This window comes from Pseudopodoces humilis, chromosome 8 (genome assembly GCF_049639895.1).
Source record: "Pseudopodoces humilis isolate 2021_Gansu_Grassland_sample_001 chromosome 8, ASM4963989v1, whole genome shotgun sequence".
In the NCBI taxonomy this organism is placed as follows: Eukaryota; Metazoa; Chordata; class Aves; order Passeriformes; family Paridae; genus Pseudopodoces; species Pseudopodoces humilis.
In genome coordinates, this window is record NC_142207.1 from 34123311 (window position 1) to 34149992 (window position 26682).

At 45.5% G+C, this 26682-nt stretch overlaps 1 protein-coding gene across 1 annotated transcript in view; it reads right to left on the bottom strand.

The window, feature by feature from the left end:
* The window catches only part of ERBB4 (erb-b2 receptor tyrosine kinase 4), a 337006-nt gene extending 326396 nt beyond the window's left edge, over positions 1-10610 (bottom strand). The window contains exons 1-2 of the mRNA XM_014257738.2: positions 10592-10610; positions 9467-9618 (exon numbers count right to left, since the gene is read on the bottom strand). Coding sequence (XP_014113213.1) covers positions 9467-9618; positions 10592-10610 — 171 coding nt within the window. The remainder of the gene's footprint in view (positions 1-9466; positions 9619-10591) is intronic.
* Positions 10611-26682: the final 16072 nt, after the last annotated feature.

Genomic DNA, 26682 nt, shown 5'->3' on the forward strand with positions numbered 1-26682 from the left:
CACTCAAGCTTGGCTATGAATCTCTCTTTTACCATATTCAGACTGAACGGCATTTACTTTGAGGGTTTCAGCTCCACGTTGTGCTCATTAAGGTTGGTTTCTTAAAGCATGAGCATAAACTCTCTCACAAAATGTATTTTTGGTATAACCACTCTCCAGTGAGCAACATTAAGCTACCAGTATTATTTTTCCTGCACAAAACAGTGCGGGTTTGTCAAAATCAGCGTGATATTTCTGCCTTGCCTTTTGACATTTTCAGGTTTATTATGTTCAGACGTTACCTCAAAGCACTTCATTCTTTCTCTCTGGAAGGACTAATGACCACCAAAGGGGGAAAAGAAACACTGCATGCCATTCAGTACAGCATGCAGACTCTATTACCCTTTGAGTTAAGTTCAAACACTGAGTACCACTGGATGAGACCGGTTGTGCTTCCCCTGTGGAAACACTGCCTTGAACTAGGACTAGATCCTCGACTTTTCAACCAAACCTTTCCCATTCCACCTTCCCATGATGATGTATGACCCCAGGCACATCTCTCTTGAGAGGTCAGTGGCAGCTGGTTCCATACCCTGCGGGGTTCAGCACTCAGAACCAGCCCACGTGTGGTGAGCAGAGATATCCCTGCTGCCTGATGTTGGGTTGGGCAAACCCATCCTCAATCCCTCAGTCCCACAAAGACACATCCTCTATCACACCCTGGCCAGCTCCAGTCCCCCAGCTCCTCAGAGCAGCCCCACACAGCTTTCACTAGCACACATTCATGAAAACTCTCCCCTGGCATGCTATTTTTGTGGAGGATGCTCAGGAAGGCCAACTTCTCCCTCTGTCCCAGCCTTCCTGGGCACTCACACAGGGTCTGTGTGACTGTGGGGCTGTAATTTGTAATTAGTGGCCAGTTTTGGGGTGGGAGAGTTGTTGCTGAATTCTGCAACCTGCACGATTGTGCTGACATTTCTGAACTATAAAAGCCCTGTGGCTGGCATCTACAGAGGAAACCTTTAAAATTGATCCAGTTTAGCACAAAAACTGTTGGCTAAGCCTCTGCTTCTCCACCCCTTGACACAGCTTACAGCAAAAGACTTTGCTTTTCTTTCCATATGGATTTTAACAGTAATTCAAGCCCATTGATCCAGGACTCTGAGTCAGTGTATTACAATACAAGATTATTCAGCTCTCTCACAGTTGGTTTGTCTAATTTAATTTTATTCCATAGTAAATTGGGATTGGAGGGAGGGTTAGAGGAAAAATTGGCAATGTATTGTCTAAATGCTGAGGAAAACAGAGAAATGTTACTCAAAGGAAAGCATAACACACTTCACTTGGCACAGGCTACAATAACTTAATTACATATTTAATATGTATTACATATTAATTATATATGGAGCTATATCCCTCTCCAGTGCTCCTAACTTCCATCTCTGTTCCACTGAAGGATTTGAGAGGGTGGGTGGACAAAGAGGAGAAGAAGTAAGCCTCAATGACATCTGAGCAAAGCTTATCAGTGAACAGAGTGAAATGATAGAGTTTATACCATCTTCTAGCTGAGGTTAATACTTCAAATCTCATTACTCTCACCACTTACACCACATAACCTTTCTTTCTGTGCTTGAAGGAAAACTGCTCATTTGCTTTACTACCTAAAAAATCCATTTATAATTTAAAAGTGTTTGCAACCACAGTTGTTTCAGGTTTTTTTTTTTTTATTTCCATTGGCAGGTTTAACTTTACTCTGCTGTTTGTTTTTCTTAAGCTTCAGTAAGGCCAGCATTTGTTTGTAGGGAAGAGGTTTACATTTCAAGAGTAAGATCATTAACAACACAAGGTGGTTGAAAGAGGGGATATAATTGGCTCCACTGGCCTAGAGGGAAGATCAGCTTCCAAGAGAAACACCACCTAATTAACACTGTTTTATTTTTAATAATGTCCTCCTCTGCATTACCAACATTTTTATAGTACTCATCCCAGCAGCTTCTGTGGTCTGGCTTAGCCACATGTATTTTGCAGACACCCAGGCATCAGACCCCTTCATGGATGGACAGAAGGAGGACTCTGATCAGGCACTAAACATTGGGGGAAAAAAATGAATCTATGGTCTGTATTTAATTTTAAAAAAGTAACAAGCCTAGACAGAGCCACAAATCCAGTTACTTTTGTTCATGTTAAATATTTGACTCCTGGTCTGTATTTTCACCCTCCACACACGACTCAAGGCAGAACTGCTGCCAGCCTGCACCCACCCAGCATGTACCTCTGCAAAACTGGGAAACACTCCACCTGCAGCAGTGATCCTTATGTCCTGGGCATATCTTTGGTCCTGGAGCCTCTTGCACCTCGTAATTTCCCAGCAAGGTGGTGGGAGTACCGTGGAGTGGCACACTGTCCTGAGCAGGAGCACTCCCATACTGTGCATCCCACACCTGCCTGGGCACCCCTGCCAGACCCAAAAGCTGAGGTTCAACAGGAGCAGAGAGGGAAGGACAGACTTCCACCTCACACCACAGGGAGGTGGGTGCAGCCCCCAGGCCTACACAACCTCCCCAGTGCTCTGCTCTGCTCTGAACCAAGGGCAGCTTCACTGCAAACACAAAAATGGGAGAGAGAGTGAAAAGGATATTGCTGATCTCGAGCATGTGTGTGGGTTTGAGCTGCTCTGAATAATTTAAGCCAGGCTTCTTTGATCTCTCTCCTGATCTAGACTGGCTACTACTGCCTTGCACATGAATCAGACAGGCTTCCCAGGCAGCTGGGGATGGGGTGCCTGCTGTACAATAGAAGCTGAATGGGAAATGCTGAAAGACAATTTAAAGAGACTCTTTAATCAACCTGGACTTCAAATCTTGACCTTTCCTCTCTGCACGTGATACAGCTGAAGGATATTGAAGGAGACAAGGGGAAAGAAAGGCTGTGGGAGAGCTGGGGAAGCTCTTGGCCAACCCAGAGAAGAGGCCAAACAAGCCCCATGGTGGGATCCATCCCCAAGCCCCCAAGAGTTCTGGCAGGGGAGGCTCTGAGCTGCCCCTTCATGGGGGATGCACAGCAAACAGCAGACTGACAGCACCTACTCATCACTCCCTGAGAGGGATGGCACGAGTTTTATACAGCAAATCAACCACGGGGACATGGGCACGGGGATGTGGCTTTGGCAGCCCTCAGCAGGGCAGCCCTGCAGCAGGTGGGATGTGAGGAGCAGCCCAGTGCCATCCCCATTAGACACAGGCTATCCTGGAGATCTGCAGCCATCCTCCCTAACAACCTCCCCCAAAAAATGCTTCCTGGGGAGCCTCAGAGCACCCAGCAGGCACAGACACAAATCTTCACTCCACAGTCCATGGCTGCACCAAAACAGGAGCCTGCATTTCCACAGCACCAACTCTCCTCCTAAACACAACTGGTAATTTCAAATGTACTTTTCACACCAAGCCACCAAAAATAATTGCTAAGTAATATATGCTAATGAGCATATATCTGGTTACAGCTTGGCAAACTCAGCTTGAGGATTAATTGTATATTGACCCAGCCTTTTAGGGAGAAGGAAGGAGAGGTGTGGGAAGGGTCCCTGGGCTACCAAGTTGCAACCAGCAGCAGCAGCCTGAGGCTTAGACCAGAGATTTTGGCACAAAATGAGCATCACCATGTCCTGTGTCTATAAAATATTGGTTGAAACCATGACAGGCAGTGCTAAAGAGGGGATTTTGAGCATCCAAGAGAGGCACAGGGGCTGCTAAAGCCAGCCTGCAGAGCTACAGGGGCATACCTGAATTACAGACTGGGACAGCACAGGAAAGCAGGTGATCTGTCAGTATAACACAGGGGATAAGCAACAGAAGAACAAAAATAATGTGACAGCTCTGAAGACATTAGGTCAGAAAGCACTGGATGACTTTTGCCCACCAGCTGGGGAGCTCTGGGAGTGGTGGGGTCAGCATGGAGCTGGTTGACTTTATCTCTGGGACTATGTGGAGTGTGATACCTGTCAATATAAAGGGAGGAGGGCCATGGGAACACCAATTACCACAACAGTGCCTGGTATTCAGCTACTTACTGTACCTTGCTTCCTAGCCATTTTGGGAAGAGTTTAAACTGCTATGATTACTGTAAGCTGTTATTTCTACACAAGCAGTGGAAAATGGCAGAAGAAGCCATTCTCCTGGAGCAGAGCTGTATCACATATGCCTTCTGCAATTAGCCTTTGCTCCCACTCCACCCTCTGAGGCTGGGATGCAGCTCGCTTTAAACTCAGCTCAGGTTCACCCAGCACAGCTGGCAGCTGATCACAGCCGGTGTGAAACATTTTGTCCACGCCAGGAGCATGGTCTGGCATGCAACTGCTCTCTTGTAACCCACCCAGCACAGCAGTTGTGTCCAACAGCAAGTTGGAGGCGTCCTCTTTCCACCAGGATTTGTGTGGCACACACAGCTCTGACCATCACACCTCTGCTGTTTATGTTTCTAACAGGTAAGGTCCTGGGAGGGCAATTACAAACACATAAATACATGTACTCAATTTCCATGTCTGTAATTACCTGGAGGCCACTTTGCCTCTTGCCAGCCAAGGACAAAACACCACTGGCAAGTGTGCAAGTGATGCAACTCACTGCATGACAAATGCTACAGGGCAGCCTTGCCCAGCAAACCTCTCCTGGAAATCTCCATTCTGGGTTAGGGCCACACTGCAATGCTTTCCCAGCACTTCTGGGGAAAATCCCCCTCCACAGAGACACAGCTACCCCACAGCCTGTCTTTCTGCTGACAGGCACAGGGCTCCACAGCCCTTTCTCAGAGCAGGGACCTTACTGAAGCCTGTCAGCTGGGCAGTCAGATAGCATTTTGCTGCAGAAGGGAGGCAGAGCTGTGCTGCCAGGCCTTCAGGAGCCACACACATCATCACACTGCTCTGCCAAGCAGTGTCCCCCCATCTCTGCACGCCCCTCCCCGACACGTCTGCTCAGATGCAGACTCTCTCTGTGCCAGCATCTCTGCCACCAGAGCATTCAAAAGGGTCTGCTTAGCCCTGTTTTGCTGTAAAAGACCAAAAAGTGTTTAAATCCCACCCCCCCCACTTCTGTTTTCTTAACAAGCAGCAGCTCCAAATGCCATGGGGGCAGGCAGCATGCTTTGCAACCCAACTCTTCCCCTGGCTCTCTGGGGTTTGTTTCACCAAAACTTCTTCCAAAAATTAAACACAACCAATGATAAAGAATATAAAGTCCAAATGGCCAAATCCCACCTGCCACAGAGGCTAAATGTGACTGTAAGGAAGGGGCTAAGGTGGGGCTGGCAGTGTTTCTCACCAAGCACGGGGCCATGCATGCTGACAGAGAGAAGATGGGGCCCTACATCTCTGCAATAAATGTAACATGAACATTTCATACCCATGAAATATCCACCCTGTTAAATGTCAGACAGCTGCCCTGCAAGCATGGCTGGAGGTGCTACACAAGTGCTGCTGAGGTAAATGAAAAAAGAACCCATAAAGCAGTGGTAGGTAATTTTTGAAGACTGTTGATTGTGGTTAAAAATGACTTTCATAATCACTTGGGAGAGTTATGGCAGGGAACAGCACAGAACTTTGATCACGTCTGTAAAAATAAATAATCTGAATTGGTTAAATAAAATCCAGGCATGAGAAGACAATTTACTGAGTGTGAATTTCTAAAAGCCAGGGGATTAGTCAAAGATAACTCTCATTTACCAAATGTGTTCAACAGAAGTACTTGCAGAAGATTGTTATGTGATACACTAATTGTGTATTTTATTTTGAAAATTGAATATGGAGATGTTATTAAGAAAAAAGTACAGCCCACAATAGGAACTGTCAGCTCTGCCAAGCAAAACTAAAATAGGTTCCCCCTTCTGTTCTTCAAACAGTTGTTTGCAATATGAACCAGTGAACAATCTGAGCTTTTCTCAAGGCTTTTTTTTTTTTTCTAAAGTCCAAGGCAGGGAAGTAAATCTCAGCTCTCGCCTGGATGAGACTCAAGACACGAACCAGCTCTAGCAGCTTATCTGGTTTCATGGAGCAAATCCTAGTGCAAAAGCCTGGCCTGTGCAATTAGGTGAGGCATGCTGCTGCCTTGGGAAGCAGGGGGAGATGGGGCCTGAGCCCCATCACTGCTGGGTGAGCCTGCACACATGACAGGGACCAGGCAGCTCCAAGGGACTCTCTTCCACCCAGCTATTTGTCCTGCTCAATCAGACTCTTGGCAGCACCCAACCCAGTGGAGAGCCTGCCTTGGCTGCACAGGGAGGTGGGACTGCAGCAGCCACGGGCTGCATTAACCTCAGCCTCATTTCACTGCCAAGGCTGGCAGAGCTAGGACTTCAAAAACTCAATAACCCCTTGAACATTTTCTGTGCATAGGGTGAGCCTCAATAAGAAAAAGCAAGCCAGCTACCAGCCCACAGATGTCAGAAATGCCTTTCCTTACCCAACTCAGGCTTAGACACAATTTTTTCCTGCTACTAAGTGCTCCTTTCCCCTGCCACAACTCCATTGTGGTCACAGCACAGGGAAGCACCAAGCAGCAGGAACAGAGCTGGCAGAGCTGGAGGGCAGCACATGCAGAACACAAATTCATATTGCAGTTGCTCACAGGAAAGCAATACCAAGACTATAACACAACCAGGAACCAAAATAAAATATAAAATAACACAGACAATATGTACTCCTGCTCTGCTCACACATATGAACAGCAGGAAAAGAAACAACTGGCATGTGCAATCCCTTCTTCCAGAAATCAAGCTCCTCATGAACTGCAGACCTGGAAGTTTAAGTGGCTGAGCACTTCATTCAGGTGACAGCCAGCCCCTTTTAGTCTTCATCAGCAGATATCCAGAGAGCTAACTCATAGACATAAAGCAAATCTACTTAGGGAATAAATGTCTAAATAAATATGAGAGATGGGATGCTGATTTTTAACATTCCTCTGCAGGGTAAATAAAATTATGGGTTTTTTTTTCACTTCAATTCATTTATGCTATTTGTTTATTACTGCATGATGAAAAGGCTCAGCATGCCTACGGCTCACTGGGTCTTCCCTCTGTCCTGGAGCATGAGCTGAGCACTACAGAGCCATGGTGGGCACACAGAGCCATGGTCATCCTCAGATGGGGACACAGACAACCCAGGGCTGCACCAGCCTCCATCTGAAGCTTTTTTGGTGGAAGAAGAGGGCAATTACTGAAACAGAGACTGAAACCCTGGAGCAGGCTGAAGGAGCGTGATGTTGCACGGCAAGTTCACCATATTCAAGTCTGAGAGAGACAAACAGCCTTTCTCTTAGTTATGTCCCATCTGCCACCTTCATTTGGCCATTAAAACCATTTTTAATATGATAAAAGGAGTAATACTGCCTGACTAATGAATGTCGAATTATCGGCGTAAATGTGCCAACATTTATTTATTTATTTGCCTCACCGAGAACATGTTCTCTTCTGTTTGGTTTTCTACTTTAATGACTACAATTTATCATACTAACTAGGCCTTCCAGTTTGCTGAGTTTTGTTTCAAGTTCTGCTTTTCTGCTGAGACATCTGTGAGGGAGCAGATGCAGGTAAGAGAAGTAATAAAACTAATAAAAAAAAAAGCAATAGTAGCTGTCACCAAAAAGCACAGGTGACCAAACCGCCTTCATTTACTCAACAGGGCCTCTCCTTCTTGCTCCCATTTGATGATTTTACTGCCTTCTTTCCACCAATATTTTACACTGCTTATGGCAGCAGTTATAGAGGAACGCTAATTCCTAATTTCCAAGTAATTTGCTTTCCCTGCCTCCCAGCAGGCAGCAAAAGGAGGAAGGAAAGCTGAAGCGGAAGGACGTGAATTTGAGTTCTGAGATGAATTTGAGCCACGCACCATGGCCCAGTCAGGGGTTTCAGGAGGCATCTGAAGCTGCAGAGCTGGCTCAGTCAGAGCAGGGATCCTGACCTCCCAGAAGGAGGATCTGCCACCTGTCCCACACGTGGGGGAACACTGCCCCAGCTGCACAGAGGCTGTATCTATTTCAGAGCAAAAACGAATGTGTTTTCCCCACCTGTCACAACTGTGAAATGTACGGATAGCGTTTACTTCCGAGGCATTCGTCACTCAAATTAACAGGCAATCTGTTAGTCTGAGTGCAATTAGCACCCCAAACTTCAGACATGTCTGGTAGCTGAATTTTGCTCACAGATCCTTCAGCAGCCTGGTGTTCACTTTGAGCAAATATATGCCAATGTAGGGAGCGGCAAGGCTGTGAAATCCCCAACAAATTCAATGTGAAGCAAAGCTAAACACGCTGCTGGAGACTTGGCTTTGCCTTTGCTAGAAACTGTGATGGAAAGTTCACAGTTTTACCGACTGAAATTGAGCACTCAGCTCACCTGAGACACAGCAAATGGAACGAGTGAGTGTAACCCAGCCAGCTGGGGCTGCCTCCCACTGCCTCTTCCTGCTGCCGGATTTCAACTCCACCGCTCCTGCCACGTGAACGTGCCCCTTACACACAGACACACATCCTGGAACATGACTTCAGCATTTTTAAGAGGTACAGGCGGGCAATATGAGCAGTGTAAACACTTATCTGTGTCATGGAGAGTGCAATCACAGCACAGAGCACAGCCACACTGGCACAGGCTGCCTGTTCTACCCTGGCCCTCAGACCTGCCTTCCATATTAGAGTCACATCATCTGCAGCATCCTCAGATGCCCACCTGGATCACTCCTTTAGTGGGATATTTCTTTAAATATAAAGAATGCGAAATGCCAAATTACAATGGGCTTAAGTTCTTTGAACTCGATGTTCACCTCTCTCTTTTGTGCTTGCTAACATGGCAACAGGCTATCTGCAAACCACACTGAAATGTTCCTTCACAAATGCAAAATTTGATGTAAAGAGGACTGATGGAATGCACAACCCAGGCTTCCCAAAAGCAGTACAGCTTTCATTTATCACAGACTTCCCCTGGATGCTGGAGATTGTTAGGCTCATAGCTCCAGTCTCATACCCGAAGAATGCTCATCTTCATCCAGCAATCACTTTGTTTTCTTTTTCTTAAATGCTCCACAAACATTGCCCAGAGCTCTTCCCTTGCTTAGTCTCAAAATCTGTCCATACCTAGCATTTTATTAGGATTAGCTTCTCCAGTCCTCCAGTGCTTATCTGCATGATTCTCTGATCTTCCCAACCCCTCCTAACCTACCCTGTACCTGCTGGCAGCACAAGTGAGAGACCTGCCAGGTGTCACCTTCCAGTGCCACAGCTTTCTCCCCCATTTCTCCCTGGATCAATCTAAATGACTCACACTCACAGCACCTGTCACAGCAATGACATTGCTCTTGCTCTGTGCACATCCCTGGCATTTTATCATCCTCTTCCACCACAGTGGAGCTGGTGAGAGAGATGCCTGGTCTTTTCCAGCCCAGCACCCGTTGCTGCTCCCCCAAAGGCAGAAGCAGAGGGAAGGAGAAGAGCAGCCTGCTTACCCTCAGGAAGGAGAGGTCTCTGTTGTGCTCGATGCTGGTGATCTCCAGGTTGCCCATCACTACCTCACAGTTCTCATAGTACTTGCGCAGGGCCCGGTACTGCTGCTCCAGGTCAGAGAGGGAGCTCAGCTTGTTCTCGGTGCCGGCACACACTGCAAAAAAAACCCACAGCACAATCAGTCAGGCCAGTGTGGAAGAGGAGCACTGGAGCACATAAAGAAATACAGTCTGTACACAGTGATACAGGGAGCTGCAACAAAAATCTGTGATGATTCAAAGGACTTGGTCACTCAAGTCACACTTGAATACCAGCAGCAGAGACAGGAAAGTAAAAATACAGCCTGTGGTCATCAGCAATTTAAACACCTCTCACCAAATGTTCTGAAGTACATATTCACCACCAAATGCAGAAAGTTTGAAAAGGCAGAAATGCAGGAAAAAGGCCAAGCAGGTTGACCTCAGCAGCCAAAGGGTCAAACCCAGGTCTCAGCAAACCCCTACCAGTTCTACCAGTGACAGAATCAGACGCTGGGCAGAGGCACTCCCATCACAGGCTGAAGGACACAAGGCTGGAGAGACCTGTGCATCCAAGGTGACCTGCATAATCCAACATTTTCACTATTCTCAATAGTATTTTGAACAAGCCAAGAGAAACCTGAGCAGAAGACTTACACCCAACATTGTTTTCCTTATCACTTTCCTTAAGACCCCAGCTCTTCCCGGCTTTATTTAATTAAATAGGACAAAACCAGCAAAAAACACAATGTCTTTCCACAAGTCCCTGGGCTGAATGCACAGCGAAGGTATGTCAGGAAATACCATCTTAATACAGTTTTCAAAGGACAACCTTTAATATTACACCACTCTGTTCTACTTTTTGAAGCCCAGTAAAAAGCCAGCACAGAATCCCAGCTCAGCTCAGTGCATCAGCCTGTTGTCATCATGCAATGACAAAAAAAATAAATGTAAAAAAGAGATAGAGAGAGAGAGAAAAACAAATACAGAAACAGCATTTTACGTGATCAGCTTTTCACACATTGCTCAGCCTGCCCAGACAGTGATGCTGCTTAAATGGTCAAGAGTGGGGTTGGGCTGGTTTTGGTTTGTCTGCTTCAATGCACTTACTTTTCCTCTTAATCAGCATCTTGTGGGTTGTTCTTATCTGTGAGCAAATTAATCTGGGTATATCTAAATTTTGAAATGGGCACTATATTACACAAAACAGGAGCCTGACAAGAATGGCATTTCTGGAGCCAATCCCTCTCCTGGATCAGATCGATACAAACAAAACTCTCCATGACTGGAGGCATAATCAGTAAAATTGGCTAAAATATACTCTTTTGAATGATGCAGGTCCTTTTTATAAATACCAAAAGTAATTAGGTTTCAGAGTACTACAATTATTGACTCTTTATTTACTATACACCATCTCCCCTTTCTTTTTTCTCAGTAGAAATGGGAACAGTTCTGATCTCTGTTCCCTCTGTGGCCTCTCTGCTGCAGAACTATTTGCTCTTGTGCCATGACTCCCACGGGGAAGGCAGGCACGGGCCGGTTTCTTCACAAACCATCCACAGGGTGAAGAGTTGATCAAATCATTTTTGGGTTCTGGGGGGCTAAAGAGCACGGATCAAAGCTGAACACGCACTGCAAGGGCTGCTTCTCCAAACAAGCATTGGTTCTACCCACCACAGGAAATGCTGGAATATTATTTCTTTCTATCACCTGGTAAAAGTAAAATTTCAAAGTTCTTGCCACAGTTAAAAATTTCAAATGTTAGACCTATGTTCATTGTACTGTGTTGAAGAAAAACAGAACAACTTGGTTTGCTGAAGTTTTAAAATAGAAGCTAGCACATCATTTTGAGGCTTATCTTAAAAGTATGAACATTCCAATTTTTAGATTTTCTGTAAAACCTTACCACTTAGAGTAAATCATACCTAAACACGACTTTAGTCATAACATTTTTAACAGCTATTTTGGGAGATTCCCAGGATGGAAAGACACAGTCATATTGGGACCTCACGTAGCTCTGGTGGACTGGGAACTGGAAGGATTAAGCACTGCAACTAGGAGATGGCTCATCTTCCTTTTTTGAAATACAAAGCCCTGTCCTAGCTCGTATATAAAGTTTTATTCAGAAAACCCTCAAGACCTGCCCTTGTGTGCCAGCTCTTCAGGGAGACACATGTCTCTGCCTGCCAGGATACCTAAAAATTCTTGCTTAGCAATTACAAAATGAGTTTGTGTGTTTCTTCCTTAAATATAGCAGTATCTATTACCAGACTGATCAGATTTCCAGCCAGGTAAGTATTCTGTCTTAAGGCTCCCAAGGACCAATAAATACCTTCCGTTCCATTTTGCAATCCGTGCTAGGGACCAGCACAGCTCAGAAAACAATTCCTGCAGCTCAGCTAATAAAGCTATGTACTGCAACACTGCTATTTCATGCTGCACACCCATTAAACGTTTCCTGAAAGCTAATGCAGCCATTTGTTTGCTGTGAGGAGGCAGAAACACCTGGAGCCTGTTCTTGCAAGAGGATTGGGCAGGGGTGAAGCCAGCCCGGATGTGAAACAGGGCTATGACTTTTATTTGACTGAGATTAATTTTGTACAGCCAAACCACTGCAATAACTAGTCCCAGTTTTTGATATGGCTATTAATCAATTCTTTTGGATTAAAAAAAACACAAACTTTAAAGCTAATTTAGAATAAATCATGCTTATCCTTTAAATTCATTTCACAGCAATTCCAAACACTTAATGTCTGCCTTAAAAAGAGAAATTTCCTTCAACAAAAAATTGGTCACAGATTGCCTCAAATCAAGGCACGTACCAAAAGTGATTCTCCTACATTAGCTGAGAGATGCAGGAGTGCACATTTTCTTCCACTGGTACCCAACCAGCAGTACAAGTTGATGCAGAAACAGAACTCAGAGCAGGAAAGAGCTTTGACCTGCACAACAAGCTGAAGTCACAAAGCAAACGTGGGTATAATGATGGATCATTAATAATCCATTATTACAATGCCATGAATCTCCTCAGCTTTGCAATGTATGCTTTTGATGCACTTAATAATTATATCACATTCGAAATGCAAAGAGGAAACTATCCCAGTATTTAAGAAAAGTAGGTTAGGTCCTTGACTTGAAGGAGGAAGGGCTGGGACCTCCCATCCTTTGCAGAGAATCCTTTAAAACAGAGAGATAAGATATGCTCATGGCAGGTTGTTCAAGGCAAATTACATCTAGTGGGGTAAAAAGGCATTCCTGCCAAGAGAGGGAAATGCTGCAGCCATGGACCATCACAGAGCTGCTCCTGTTGGCCCACTGATGCCAGTGAGCCAAACCTGGGAGGGACACAGGCCAGAAAGCAGGCTGTGAACTGGCACTTTTTTAAAGTTTCATGCCCCATTTTGAGCCACATGAGCCAATTCCCAGCTGCTCCAGAGTAGAAATAATTGTTCTGGGCCGGATTTGCCAAGGTAGTTAAAAAGCACTAAAGTAATTGCATGTGAAGTGGGAGCTGAGCTGGAGTCACACAGGATTCCCCGAGCTCAATATGGAGCAGGAACATACCCCACTCACCCCCTGCTCCTCTCCTGGAACAGCAACAGGCATCTATGTGTTGCAGCAGCTCTTTAAAATTAAGTGCCAACATAATAAGTATTTGCAAGGATGTTCCAGCTGTATACAGGCATAAACACAAGCACAACAAAATGTATTTCCTTGTCACACCATGCAAAACCACTGAAATCTGTATCTCATGAACCCTCTTCAAAGCACTTTGTTGTATATTGTTAGATTTGTTGTTTAATACAGACCCAGAAATGGATGAGCAGCAAAAAAAAATCAAGATTGTGCACTTTAACTGTTCCTGCAGCAGAACCTCTGCTGGTTAATAAAAAATACTCATTCCCTGTCTCTAACACAGGGCAAAGAGGAGCAGCTTTAGATGTGCCCCCAGTCTGAAGCTGCTCTCGTTATTGAGCATCCCTGGTCACATATTCTCTGCCTTGCTTGGGGGAGCCCTTCCAGGGGCATTTCCATGAGGGAAACCCTCCTGCTCTTTCAATGCACATCCAGCAAAATCAGACTTCCCCTACATTTTGCCCAAGTTGGTGGGGGAAGCTTCAGTCTGACCTGGTTTACTGACATGCCACCAACCTCTCAAACCCATCTCTACACCTCAACATGCTCAGCCATTCCTGCTCCTTCCATGTTCTGACAAAAAACCTCAGAGAGAGTTCATGTGCAGAGTCACCCACCACTAAGGTCATCCCAAAGCTCAAGGAGATGCCTCTTCCATCCTGGAAGGCCCAAACCTGCAGTGATGGCAACAAGCCAGTGGCCACTTCTCACCTGCACCCCAGCCATGGGGGATTTTGGGTGGGTGCTGGAGCAGAGCACAGCTTGGTCATCACAAAAGTGGATTTCAGGCATTACTCACACATTCACACTTCACATTCAGTTGTTTACTTATTAGCAGCTACCTAAAGTGACAGAGTTTCAGCTCCTAATGGCCCCAATTACAACAGTAATAATCATCTGTATTGAAATGAACTTTTGTTTTTCATCAATATTCATGCACATGACTTGGAAATTAATTTTCCATTGACACTTTTTCATAAAACAGCCAAATCATTCAAACGCTCACTTAAAGGTGGCAAATAATGGAGACATTTAAAAATCTGTTAGATTCTGCTTTTCAGCCCATTATTTCGCTCTGCTCTGTTGATGATAAATCCATATGTTAAATTAAGAAATCACACTTGCCTCCATCTAGTACTGCTTCTTCTAATACTAATGGATTTTATAATCCTCCCAGCTCAACTTTTGGAAGGAGATCAACTTGTTTCATTTCTTATTCAACCCCTTTCCAGATCAGCCTGTATCTGGAGTACTAAAGAGTGGAATCCATTATCTCCACCGCAGCCACCCCCACCTGAAATCCTGGAAGCTCCTCTTCCAAAGCACACTCAAAGAAGCAGTGATGAGACATCCTGGTGGCTAACTCCAAGGGAGTTATCTCAAGCACCTCAATATGTTTTCCTCTGAATCATAAAACATTTATTATTTTCTCTTTGGCAAGGATGCAGAAGAGCAGCGCCCTTGCCCTGCCCCAGCCTCTGCCTGAAGGCAGCACAACCTCCCTGTGTCAATCAGTTTGTCAAGTGGGCCAAAAACACAAAGGGAGGCTCAAATTCTTGGACTTACTGGTTTGAGGAATGTCTTTATAAAAAGGGCAATCATATGTTCCTTCACCCCAGAAATGATGAGCCCAACAAGAGCCATCCTCTCAGAAATTTCTAACACATTCTTCTCCGGTACTTCCCGCTTATTTACTTAATTAGCTGCTTTTTTACAAACATCACCATTATCAGGGTTTCTTGAAAGGCAGCTAACAGAACTGTTTATTAATAATTGCAAACACTCGTGGCAATTTGTTAAGACCCCCAGATGGGAGGAATACTCAAGCCCCTTAAGGAACAACTAATTACCACAGCAATCCCCATTCACTTCTTTCTGCTCCACGCTCTCAGTAACAGCCTGGGCACCCTGTCACGTAGGCACACAGGAAGGGGAAACACACTTTTAATCCTTTCATTATTATTTTACAGTTCTCCTTGAATGAGATGAATTCTTCTTGCAATTAGGCATGTCCTAATGAAGCAAGGGCTGTCTGCACTTACAGCCTTGCAGATGTTTCCCATGAGAAGGCAAAACACTCCTGGAGGTCACCAGCCATTTTCCTGTAAACCCAGTGAATTGGGAGAGTGCTTTAGAATTGGAGGCTTTCTTTCCCTAGGTGGGAGGCTGTAATGAAGGAGAGCATAATTTTCTCTGTACTCCTAATTAAAAGCTCAGCTGGCACAAGTGTTTTCCTTCCGCAAGGTCTGCTCTACCCTGGAAAATTATCATCCCATTTGATTCCAGTTGCGTGCAATCAACCCGACTGCCATGAACCCCTGGACAGCCACGTGGCCACAAGAGGAGCTCAGCATGGCCACCCAGCTGCTGCCCAACCTGTCAGGGTGTCACTGGGATGAGGTGACACAGCACAGGCAGTACAAACTCTTTCCCCCACAGCATTTCTCCTCCACAGCACGGAGAAGCGGTCCCTGGGTTGGATAGTACCAGGCACCAAAAGCATTAATTTCCTGAAATTTGGTCACTAAAATCTCAAGTATCATCCCATATGCCTTGGTAAAAGCTTTCCAGTGCTTCCAGAAAAGTTGCAGGAAGTGTGTTACCAGCCTGGTCCCACCTCTTAGAGACACTGATCATAATCCACCTACAAATGGAAGCTCATTCCAAATTTTATGAGCAGAAACAGCTGGGCACAGTAGAGACTGACAGTGATTGTGACTCCATCAAGAAGGATTAGCTATGTGTGATAACACTTTTCCAAGCTGATGAAAACCTCTCCTTGTGCCAAACTCTCTAAAATCCTTTTAGTTGATGGTACACAACATATTTTACTGATGTGCTTTCCTATTCATACCACCCAAAAAAAAACCACCATCAGAATGTTGACCAGATTCATACAGCAACATTTCAAGGATATTAACTTGTACTGACCATGTCAAGCCATCATCACCAGCTTGTTTTATGCCAGTATTTCCAGCACTGTTTCTCTTTCACTTATGCCATGTCTATATTATGGCACGTTTACTGGAAAGGAAAAAATAGGAATAATGTTGTGCAGGACCTACATCACACAGCTACCACTAAAAAAAGGCAGAAATTAACACAAGAAGTTTTACCAATGGTTCTTTCACCTCAAGTCTTGGTACCAATTTTTTTTCTCTGTGTACTTCTGCACTTTTTCTCCCTACTCTTCACGAACACACACACACACACACACACCCCTCCTTTCCTCATTTTGTTCTATTTGAGGGTAAATAGTCGCTTCTTAACTATAATGTAGGTACTGGACTTGACAAGCAATTAAAGCAAACAATTTCCACTCATCTAACTTTGCCAAATTAGTCATCTACCATCTGCTCTATCATCTGTCTCTCCTTGAGGTCTTGCTGTGAATCTGGAAGCACTCACTCTGACAAGGAGGCAGCAGATAAGCCTCCAAGCTGGTGGGGAAGCCAAGGGATGGAGGTGACATGGGGGTGACACGTGGCACCGTGCTGCTGACCACCACCCCATCAGGATGGCTTTGAGGAGATGCTTGTGGCTCCAGTGGTCAAATTGGCAAATTACCAGCACGCATGTTGTGATAGGAAAACGTTTAAAATTGAAGTATTTTTTTACAGCCTCTTATGCAGTAGGGTAGCTTAGGAAAACTGTGAGGTTTTCATACCCAAATGCAAAAAATAACTTAGTTTATCGAAATATCTTCAGCATTTGCAAGCTGCTTCCCAGTGAAGTACATAACCCAAACGAGCAATTAGCAGACATTATCTAAGGAAGGTTTGAGTGGTCTCTGCTCCCAGCACCTGGCTTAGCTCAGCTAAGGCCGCATTTTGAGACAACAAAATCATTTTCAAACAGCTCTGAAATACAACACTGGTCTCCTCTGTCCTCCAGCTTCTTAGCACTGGCAGGACCTTCTCCTTTTACCAGGCTTTCACTTTGGGCTCCTTACTGGGCCTCCCAGTACAAAAGAAAGATCACCAGCATCCCTTTTCCAGCTGACCTAAGCTTCCTCCCCAAGGAAATCAATTCCAAAGTGCAAGTCAGACCATGCAAATGTTGCTGCTCTGAACCATCCAGCAGAGGAATCATCCTCCCTGTTGCTGCTGAAGAACATTACAGACTAACTCTTCCTATGCTAGCTGGGCACTTGAGAGCAGCACCCAAGATTAAGTGTTTGATTAACTCTTAATGACATGAACCAAAATTCTCCCCTACAGCACCGAAGTACAGACCAATACCTCCTGAGACTATTAAGCCTGCAGATAAATGACTGTAATGCAAGGCCACATGTTCTTCCAAGTGCCAAGTTGAAGGACTAAGAGTGCCCAAATATTGCTCTCCTTGCTTTCCAGCCCTCACTCTTCTCAAGCCCTGCTCCAGTGCAGCAGCAGCGGCGGCAGCCTGTTTCCCTCTGTCACTGGGTGTATCCTGGTTCCCTATCAGGGCAAAGTGGTGGAAATTCCTACAGCTCCCAGCAGTGAGAGGGATTTGGATTGTTTCTTCAATACCAAGGGTAGGAGTGGAGGGAAGATGATGGAGCACAAACCCACAAACACCAGGGGAGCACGCCCACAGGTGGGAGCAGGGGGAGCACAGGTGATCCGGCTCCTTGGTCTGGTCTTTTGCACCTTCAACAAAAATCAATCTGGCAAGGGATGCCAGTAACATCTGCTGTGAGGCTGGACCAAAATCATTTCCCAGCTGCCAAACCAGGCTGCTTTGCTGGGACACAAAGGGCTCTTTGCCCCTGGCAGTGATCTCCAGGGGTGCTCAGCTGGCACAGAGCACTGCCCTGGTGCCGCGGTGGTGGCCGCATTCGCCGGCAGCTCCTGGGACTCCCAGAGCTCCTGACAGCCGCAGGCCTCCGCCTGTCTGCCTCCTTCCCTGCTTCTCCCTTCCCCAGAGGGCCCCCAAACACCGCAAGCACTCACTCAACTTAAATGCATTTTAATTAACATTGTGCAAACACGCGGAGTTTGTGCGTGCACAGGGGAGCGCGTTCATTCAGCTTCCGCCTGCTTCTCAGCCTGGGAAATCCGCTGGGAGATGGGAACGGGATTGCAGCCCTCACTGCCTGCACAGTATTGAAAATACATTGGCAAGATGCTCACAAGCCCTCAGATCCTCCTTACTAGTATTTAAGTATCATTTATGTAAGAGATGCAGCTCAGAGCGGGTAGGTGGGACAGGTGCTTTTATGTCTCTACTGTAACACGGGTAATTAGTCACCACTAAAGCACACAGCAAGAGGCACCTCATTACAGCTTAAGCACAAGCCACTTGTGACATGTAAAAGGTATTTCCCCAAGATCGCCCACAGAAATCTTCCTTGCATTACATTAGTAATTATCACATAACCCAAATACCACCTAATAAAATTATTAAAGTTAACTGTGAAATTTCAATGCCTGAAGAAAAGGACTGCTTTGGTGAGAACAGCCTTCCCAACTTCTGGCAAAACTGCAGGGGGACTTAAACAGTCCCCGGAAAAACACTTGGGAGTTAAAGAAAACCAGTATCTCATGGGACACACCTGAAATGACCAAGGCAGGGTTTGGGTGTCCCCATTACCAGGCAAGAACAGACCCAACACTTCAGAGCTGCTTTGCCCAAGTGCTTCAAGGTGACTGTGCAATGCAGGAGAACATGATGACAGAAATACTCTATTTCAGCCAATGCACACACATCTATTAAGCTGAGACTGAATGCAGTTTATTTTTCATTAATGAAAATAACAGGTTCTCAAGCAACACGATAACCTTGTCAAGCAGGCAGGAGAATCCAGCTCATGTGAGACAGCTGAAATGGTAATTTCTTCGTCTTGGAAGTACTGCAGATGAGGGGAATGGAGTCAGAAGGAAAGGCAGGGGCTGTGCTGAGGCTGTCTGGACCCCCAGGTGGATGCCACACCTTGTCTAGAGCCAAAATATGCTGGGCTAGGAACAGAGACCACGTCCTAGAGCCTGTGGGGGTTGTATATGTTGTATATGTTACAGTCATCATGTCAAAGAATTAATGTGCTCTCTTACACAAGACTTCCTTACACCAAAAGGTCTATTTGCCTAATTGTCCATGGCTGCACTAAGTAATAAACCCCATATGTTTTACTAAAACAGGTGTTTTCAGGAAGGCCTGGTTTTTTTAATAGACAGGAAAAACAAACTTTCAGTAAATAAAGTCTAAGCAAGAGCCTTTTGTTTCTTCTATAAGCTGTGTATAAGAACATGCAGCCCAGTGTGAAGGCAGCCTCTTCTGCACAGCCCATCCCTGGAGTGATGATAACCTCACTGTACATGAGCAGAATATTCAGGGCAAGCTCCTGCAGCACTGAAGCTTCTGCCTGTTTTACCTGGGAGGGGAGGACTGCATGTCTGCATTCAAGGAGCTTCTCAGCAAGTGGATTTGCCTCCCAAGGCTGAAGGGAGCTCGAAGGAGTCCACACTGCACCTCAAATTCAGTTTCCCTGCAGCTGAATCTTGCAAAACTTCAACTTCTCTAATTGCTTTCTTCACCCAACCTACTGCTGCACTGCATCAAGCTAAGGCATATTTATTTGTTATTTTTAGTTTTATATACTTTCAAAAATCATCTCAATAGCTACGTTCTAACCATCCATACTTAGAATCAGGTATTATAAATTCTTTATGGAACAGTTTGTTCAAATATACTCCCTGTTAATGCTTGCTGTGATTTCTGTTGGGCTTTTTAAAACTCACTCCATATATATTTTATAAATGTTTGGGTTCATTCCCGCCTCCCCACCCCAGAGACTGCCCTTAAACTTCTGTCCATTGATTGTGACGGTATCAATTTGTAAAGGTCAACAGAAAGCTTCTCTGACAGCTGAACTCAGAAACTAATTTTTAAATGTGCTGTTTCTCTTCCTCTACAAAGCAAGATGCCAACACAATCAAAACCCAAGGTCTTTATTTCACAGGCCTGACCAGTGGCTTGGATAGGCTTTGGATCCCTGATGGCCACTGAACACTCCTTGGAAATATGAGCTTGTTTGAGGGTTTTAAAAAATAGCAACATCTGAAATATGAGGCTTACAAAAAAAACAGGGGAGAGAAAGAGAAAGGTTCATTGAAAAAACAACATTAATTTGCTGCTTCTCTGAAAGCCTCTGCAGACCCTGGATAACAGAGCTCCAGAGATCACCACACAAGCATCACCACTCTGTGGGTCTGACCTCATGCATTCTGTTATCTACATGAATAACTTAAATTTTGCAGTAAAAAACCTCACAATCACCCAGCTAGTCAAGAAACAGACTATACTAAGTTATTTTGATGCCTGCTTCTGATTTCTTTTGAGTGAACAGGTTATTTTATTTGGGATTGGGGTCAAGAGCCTCTTCAAAAGACATCCGCCCTTTCCCCCATGCCACAGTTTACTGAATATCTCACATTCATAACCACTTAAAGGAGGGCTGTGCAATTTATGGCATTGTTACACATGAAGAAAACCTGCCATAAATCAGAGAAATCAGTTATATAAATGAGCATAAAAGTGCAGGGAAATGTCACAAGATAGCAATAAAGTATCTTCCAAATGGTAAATCCTGGGAGCAGAAGCACCATTAGTTTAGAATCCTCCACTCAGCAACAGCAGGACTAGTTTATCACTGGAGCCACGAACAGCAACCCTGGGAGGAAGTTGTAAGTGCAGGGTGAGGGGGTTTACCCTGCAAACAGACATAAAGCCTTTCACTGACTTCCCAGGTCCCAGCCCAGGCTGGTATCTGAGACCCCGTCATTTTTCTGCAAACACTACCAGAAGTTCAGGCGTGTAACAGCAAAATGCCAAGGAATTTGTTGGGATGAAAGAAATGCAATGCCAGATAAACCCCTGCAGCTGCCCCCCAGAAAAGTGGTGGCAGCACCAGAGGGATCTGTGGACAGATTCAAGCTTCAGTTCAGTGGCATGTGGAGACTGATGGCAGGGGAAAATCTCGCTGAGACTAAGCCTGGTGCAGAAGAATCCCACCCCACCCACCCATGATGATTCCCCTGGGGATTCCCTTTCCACACTGCTTTCCTTTCCTCTCCAGCAAGGCTTTGAGTGAGCAACCTGGAGCAACCACCAGACCGTGCCCTTGGGCTTATTTCTAAGGTCTGCACACAGGCTATTCCCCATCCTTTTGGACTTGGAGAAGTCCCAAGACTATTCCTGACCTCTTATCCTGCACGGGGTAACCATTATCTCACCGTTAAAACAACAGCTCGCAGAGATTGCCAAAATCATCTGCTTTCTGGATCTTAGTGCAGGGCAAGGGGGATGAAAGGAGAAGACACAACAGAGGGCAGGTTGCTTTTTTGGGGGGATACAGATGACACGTTCCCACAGACCAAGAGCAGCTTCCCACTGCTGCCTCTCACGCGAGGATGACAGCACTTCTGCCCAGAGTCCTCCTCACCTGACTTCGTTTTCACAAGCAAAATGGAAGAAGGCAGATGAATGCCAGGTGCCTCACTGCTGCTGCCAGGGCAGAGAGCAGCAGGCACGTTTTTCAGCAGCCTCACTGAGAAGAAAAGCCAGGAAGCAATTTTCCCAATTTTCCCTCTGCGAGGAGGCTGCTCCCGGGGTCCCCACTTCATTAATCCCTTCCTCTCGCTCGCTCCACTCCACAATCCCGGTCAGCTGAACCTGGGAGAAGGGAGGGAGGCTGAAGGGGGAGCACAGGGCACCTGCCATGTGATTCCCAGCCAAACCTTGTGCCGGGGGCTCCAGCCAAGGCCTTGTGCTTAAGTGATGCGGGAGCACGTGCGGCCAGAGCGGCTCCGTGCAAATTCACCTGCTGCGAAACGTCCTTGGAGCTGCCTGCCTGTGACAGGGAAACAGCAGCCAAGGTCAGCAGAGCTTGTTTGATGGTAACGAGCCTGAACCAGTGGCCTCATCCTTAAAAACACCCAGGCCCTCCCCAAAAGCATCTCTCAGGGTGCAGAGACATTCCGAGGTGCAGAGCTCTCTTGTTACGCCCCCCACAATACCGTGTTTACTGAACGCCTTCGCCTTTCATTACATCCACAGAAAAGCACAATCCAGCCTGGACTGCTAGGAACAGCTTAATTAATAACAATTAGCTGCAGCACAATTGTGATTCAGGTGGCGTTTTGGAGCATGAAGGAGAAACTTGACACTTTTGCTTGTGTGCACGGACATAAGAAATTCCAGGCGAAGTTAATGGAAACTGAGCTGCTGAACAATGCCAAAATTCAAATGTACTGTAAAATTACTAAATTATTTCAATGTCACAGGAAGGCGTCGCACTACTTCCAGGATTATTAGCCCTTGCGGAGTTTTAATAATATTTGGTCAAATACCTCAGGAGCACATCACTGGGATATTATAAAACCGCTGAGATAATATAAAATCCTTTTATATTTTAGGAGAGGGTGGGGTTGAAATCCGTGATTACAAAAGACAGGAGGCAACAGCCTCGAAAAGCCGGGTGCCAGCTCCGTGTTCCCTGAGGCCACCTGGTCCCTGCCTGGCGGTGGATGCCTCAGAGAGGGCCTGGCTGTCCCCTCCTCATCAAGGAGAAAGGGAAGGACACTTTATGAAATTGCTGTTGTCTAAAGTGGTCGAAACACCTGCCAGTCATGGCAGGTTTATTGGCCACGCTCCCCGCAAGGGGGGCTGCGTCTGAGTGCCTCCGCCTTAATTAGCGTCACCGCAGTCAGATGCAATTTATGTTTAAATATACATGGGTAATAAGAAGACAGTCCAAGGGACTAGTTTCAAACAACAGCAAAAAGGTGGAGGCTTCAAAACTTTCTGTTGGAAATCAAGAGAAATTCCTAGCTGGAGAATGAATTGATCTGCTATTAACAGTCTTGGCCAAGCTGGCGCCGTCTTAGTGAAAACAAACGAACAAAGCATGAACTGACTGTACAGGATCATATTTTGAGAGCATGAAAAAACACAGAAACGTGCACCCAGCATGCTAAATGTGAGCCCATGAGGGCATTTCTGCAAGGAAAAGGTAGGCAGCCCATGTCACTCAGCGTGAAAACTGCACACGTGCTGATGTTGATTTTCACAAGGTTTCTTGTGGCTTTGCAGGAAGCCATCACCCTGATCTTAGGAAAAATAAATGTCCTGCATGGACCAGCAAAGCACACTTATTTTCTGGCAAAAAAAAGAACATATCACAGCCTTGTTGCAGGCAGAGGGAATTCCAGGTGGTAATGCCTGGACTGGAGGGAGTATGTTTGAGAATTGTTCTGATACAGGTGTGATGCAGCTAGAAAACCGAGTGTTTCAGACTCCTTACCAACAGTAAAACAGCCATTTTCTAAAGTAGGTAGACCAAGAACATGTGGGCAAACACTGGAAATGAAAACAAGTGGCTCCTGCCCCTAAGACTTGCCACAAATCCTGCCTGAGCAGAGCCCTACCTCCCAGAGGAAAATCGTATGCTCGGTAACGTACGCTTTCCTTATAATTTACAAAATCTAAGCCATATTGTTGCAAAAATATGTCTGAAAGTATGAAAACTGTTCCAGGGCTTCTGGCAGAGCCTGAAGATACAGGGGCCAAAAATCTGCTTCCCAGCAGCAGAAATCCACCCTGCTTGTCCCTGGCATCACCATCTGGAGAGCACGCGGCCGCCTCAGTGCCACTGGTGCTGATGTTCAGCAGCTAAGGAAATAGAAATCAGCCCATCATGAGCTTGACAGCTTATCTTCATACCTGCTTTTGTCAGGTGCAGCTAGAGTATGGTACCAGACTTTTAATTTCTCCTAGGTCTCTGCAAGATCCCTCACTAGACCATGACAAATTTCCACCAAACTTTAATTTGAGAAATATGACATAATTAAGAGAGCTGGCTGGATATCAGTCTCCTTTCCATTGGTAGCGATGCACGAGAGAAAACATTGTTGGATGAACAGCTTTGGGTTACCTACATCAGGCTGTGACTCCACAGCCATAGAAAGGAGAGAATAGAAAAAATATACACCTTACAGGTCATTTGGATTCAGCAAAAACCTAAGAAAAAACACCTCAAGCTCAAGCCACAGCCTTCTGTGAACATTCTACCTGTCTGTAGTCATTAATGCAGGTAATACTCCTGTGCTTAAGAAAAGTACCACTTTTGGTTTAGCTGCCTTGGTTGTCCTCAGTCATGTTCCTTCCCTAGGAAGGTAAGGATGGCCTTGAACTCAAAACCAATTGCCCCTGTAGATTTGTTTCTTCATGGCCCCACTCCTCCTGAAAGGTGGCAGAAATCCCCCAATACAGACCCCACCCACCGCGCTCTGCAGATTTGCCACCAGGGAACTATAAACACTTACTGCAATTAATGGTTCTGTGTGACCCTTGTCTCTAGATGAAAGGAGGCAAACCTCTTCCACTGGGCTTGGAGAGAGTGGCAGCACCACCCAGAAAAATACAGGGCCTGGAAAACTCACCTGAGTGTGGTACCCCAGACTGGGGGTGCAGAGGATGTACCCACCCTGGGGAATGGGATACTCCCCCCCTGCTTCAGCAGCAAACACCTCTCTAAGTCACACACATGCCACACTGAATCCTTCCTCTTCCTCTCCTCTCTGCACCCACTGGTGCTGCATGATTAATATCACATCAAATTAGTCTTTGTAGACTATCCCACCAATCTTTCTTTGTGTAATGTTCGCTTTACACCAGGTGACAGTTTTAGTGATTCCTCCTTTATTTGCATGTCCCCTTGAAGAAGCTTCATTTCTCCTTCTAATCAAGTCATTAATTTTCAAGAAAATCGTTCCCACCCTGAGATGGCTGGATTCTAATTTTTCTCTGTCACACAAATGACAAGTATCACCTCATTGTCATGCTGTGATGTTCCTCCACATACCTGTATTTGTGTAGGAAAAGCACAAAAATTATTTTTCCACAGCTACAACTGCTTTTCTCTGTGGCAGTTTGATTCCATCATGATCCTTCCTTCAGGTACTTTGTGGCAGTATTATACAACTGGTTGCTGTTTATTTCAAAACACATCCTGTTCGTAATTTCTTTGTAATGGGAGAAGTAGAAATGACGATGCCAAAATGACTTTCTTTTTTATCTTCTTTGCATCCTGTTTACCAATAGAGCTGACCACCTGGGATGCCAGTGCACACTCCCCTGCTGTCAGATTGATGTTTCTTTTCAAAACTTCTTTCCATGGTGCTGTTAGCACATGGATTTTCACGTAACGAAAGCTGAACGCGTCCGGGTAAAAACAGAGTTTATGCAATCTGAAATCACACCATACAGCTCCTCCTTTTCCTCGTGTTCTTCCACTTACATCCCTCACTTTTCCTAGATCTCTTTTTCTTGGACCCTAAACTGCCCCCACTAATTCTGGGCCACCAGTCAGGAGAATAAAGAAATTTATATTTCAGGAAAGGTAACCTGCAGTGTGGCTGCAAAGGAAGATGGGGGACCCCACAGTTTGCAACTTGCACCTGCCTTTTTTTATCAAAGCACCAAAACTACATCTCTGATTTATTACAGCACTCGCACATCTCAGTCTTGAGTCCACCAGGAATATCTGGCAGAAAACAAAGGCTGAGAGTCAGAATTGTGGCCACTGGACAATCCTCACTCTTATATCCATGAAACTTGCTTCCAACAAAGAGCACTGTGCCACCACTGAGCCTGTCTGACGACAAACAGGGGCTTTTCCAGAGGAAATATCTTCCTAATTTGCAGGGTATCTGGGATCTTCTGCTGTTTGCTATAAGGCACTAACTTCATATTAAAATCAAAAAGCTGGCTTCTCATAGATCTTTAAGAACACTGATTGAATTCTTTCTCATCTCATGCTATTTTTCCTTGAGGAAATGTACTTGAGCCTCAGAACTACCCCTGAAATTGTATTTGGAAAAGGGCTGGGGCTGCAACTCCTTTACTAGCTATTCCCAGCACACAGGATATTAGATATTAACAAATTTCAGTCCAATATAATTGAATAAATAAAATTTTTCTCTTAAAGACAGATTACTTTTGCTTCACTAAAGCATCTGTGTACAGACCCCCGAGGACTGTCCTGTCTTTTTTATTTCCTTTCTGTTGTGCTTACTGTACCACCTGCTGGACAACACCACCAAAAGTGATGGCAAAACAGAAGTGGAATCACTCATAGAGCATCTGAAGACCTTTCAAGAGTTTCTTTTGTTATTACTGACAGTTCAGTAAATAATTTCTGCTGATGGGTTTATATAACCTGGATTAGCTGGTTATATATTCACACGAAACCCTGAGTTCACGTGGTAATACTGAGCACAGCACCCCAGGGAAAGGGTTATTCACCTGGGAAGTAGCCTGGTCCTTGCCCTCAAGGCTTCTCTTTCCTTCTCTGTCCTTCTCCCTTATCACATTTCCTTCTGTCCCTCCTCTCCCAGAAGTGCCTCAGCAGCAGGTTCATCCCTACAGCAAAATCCTCCTACTCACACCTCTCCCCTCTTGGGAGCCAAAACCACCCAGGTGAGGTGAGAGAAACCTGCAAACAACAAACCTGAGCCAACAGATCCCAACCCCAGCCCTGTGGGGTGGGAGCACCCTTCCAGCAGGAGGGAATCCCTTCCTTCAGG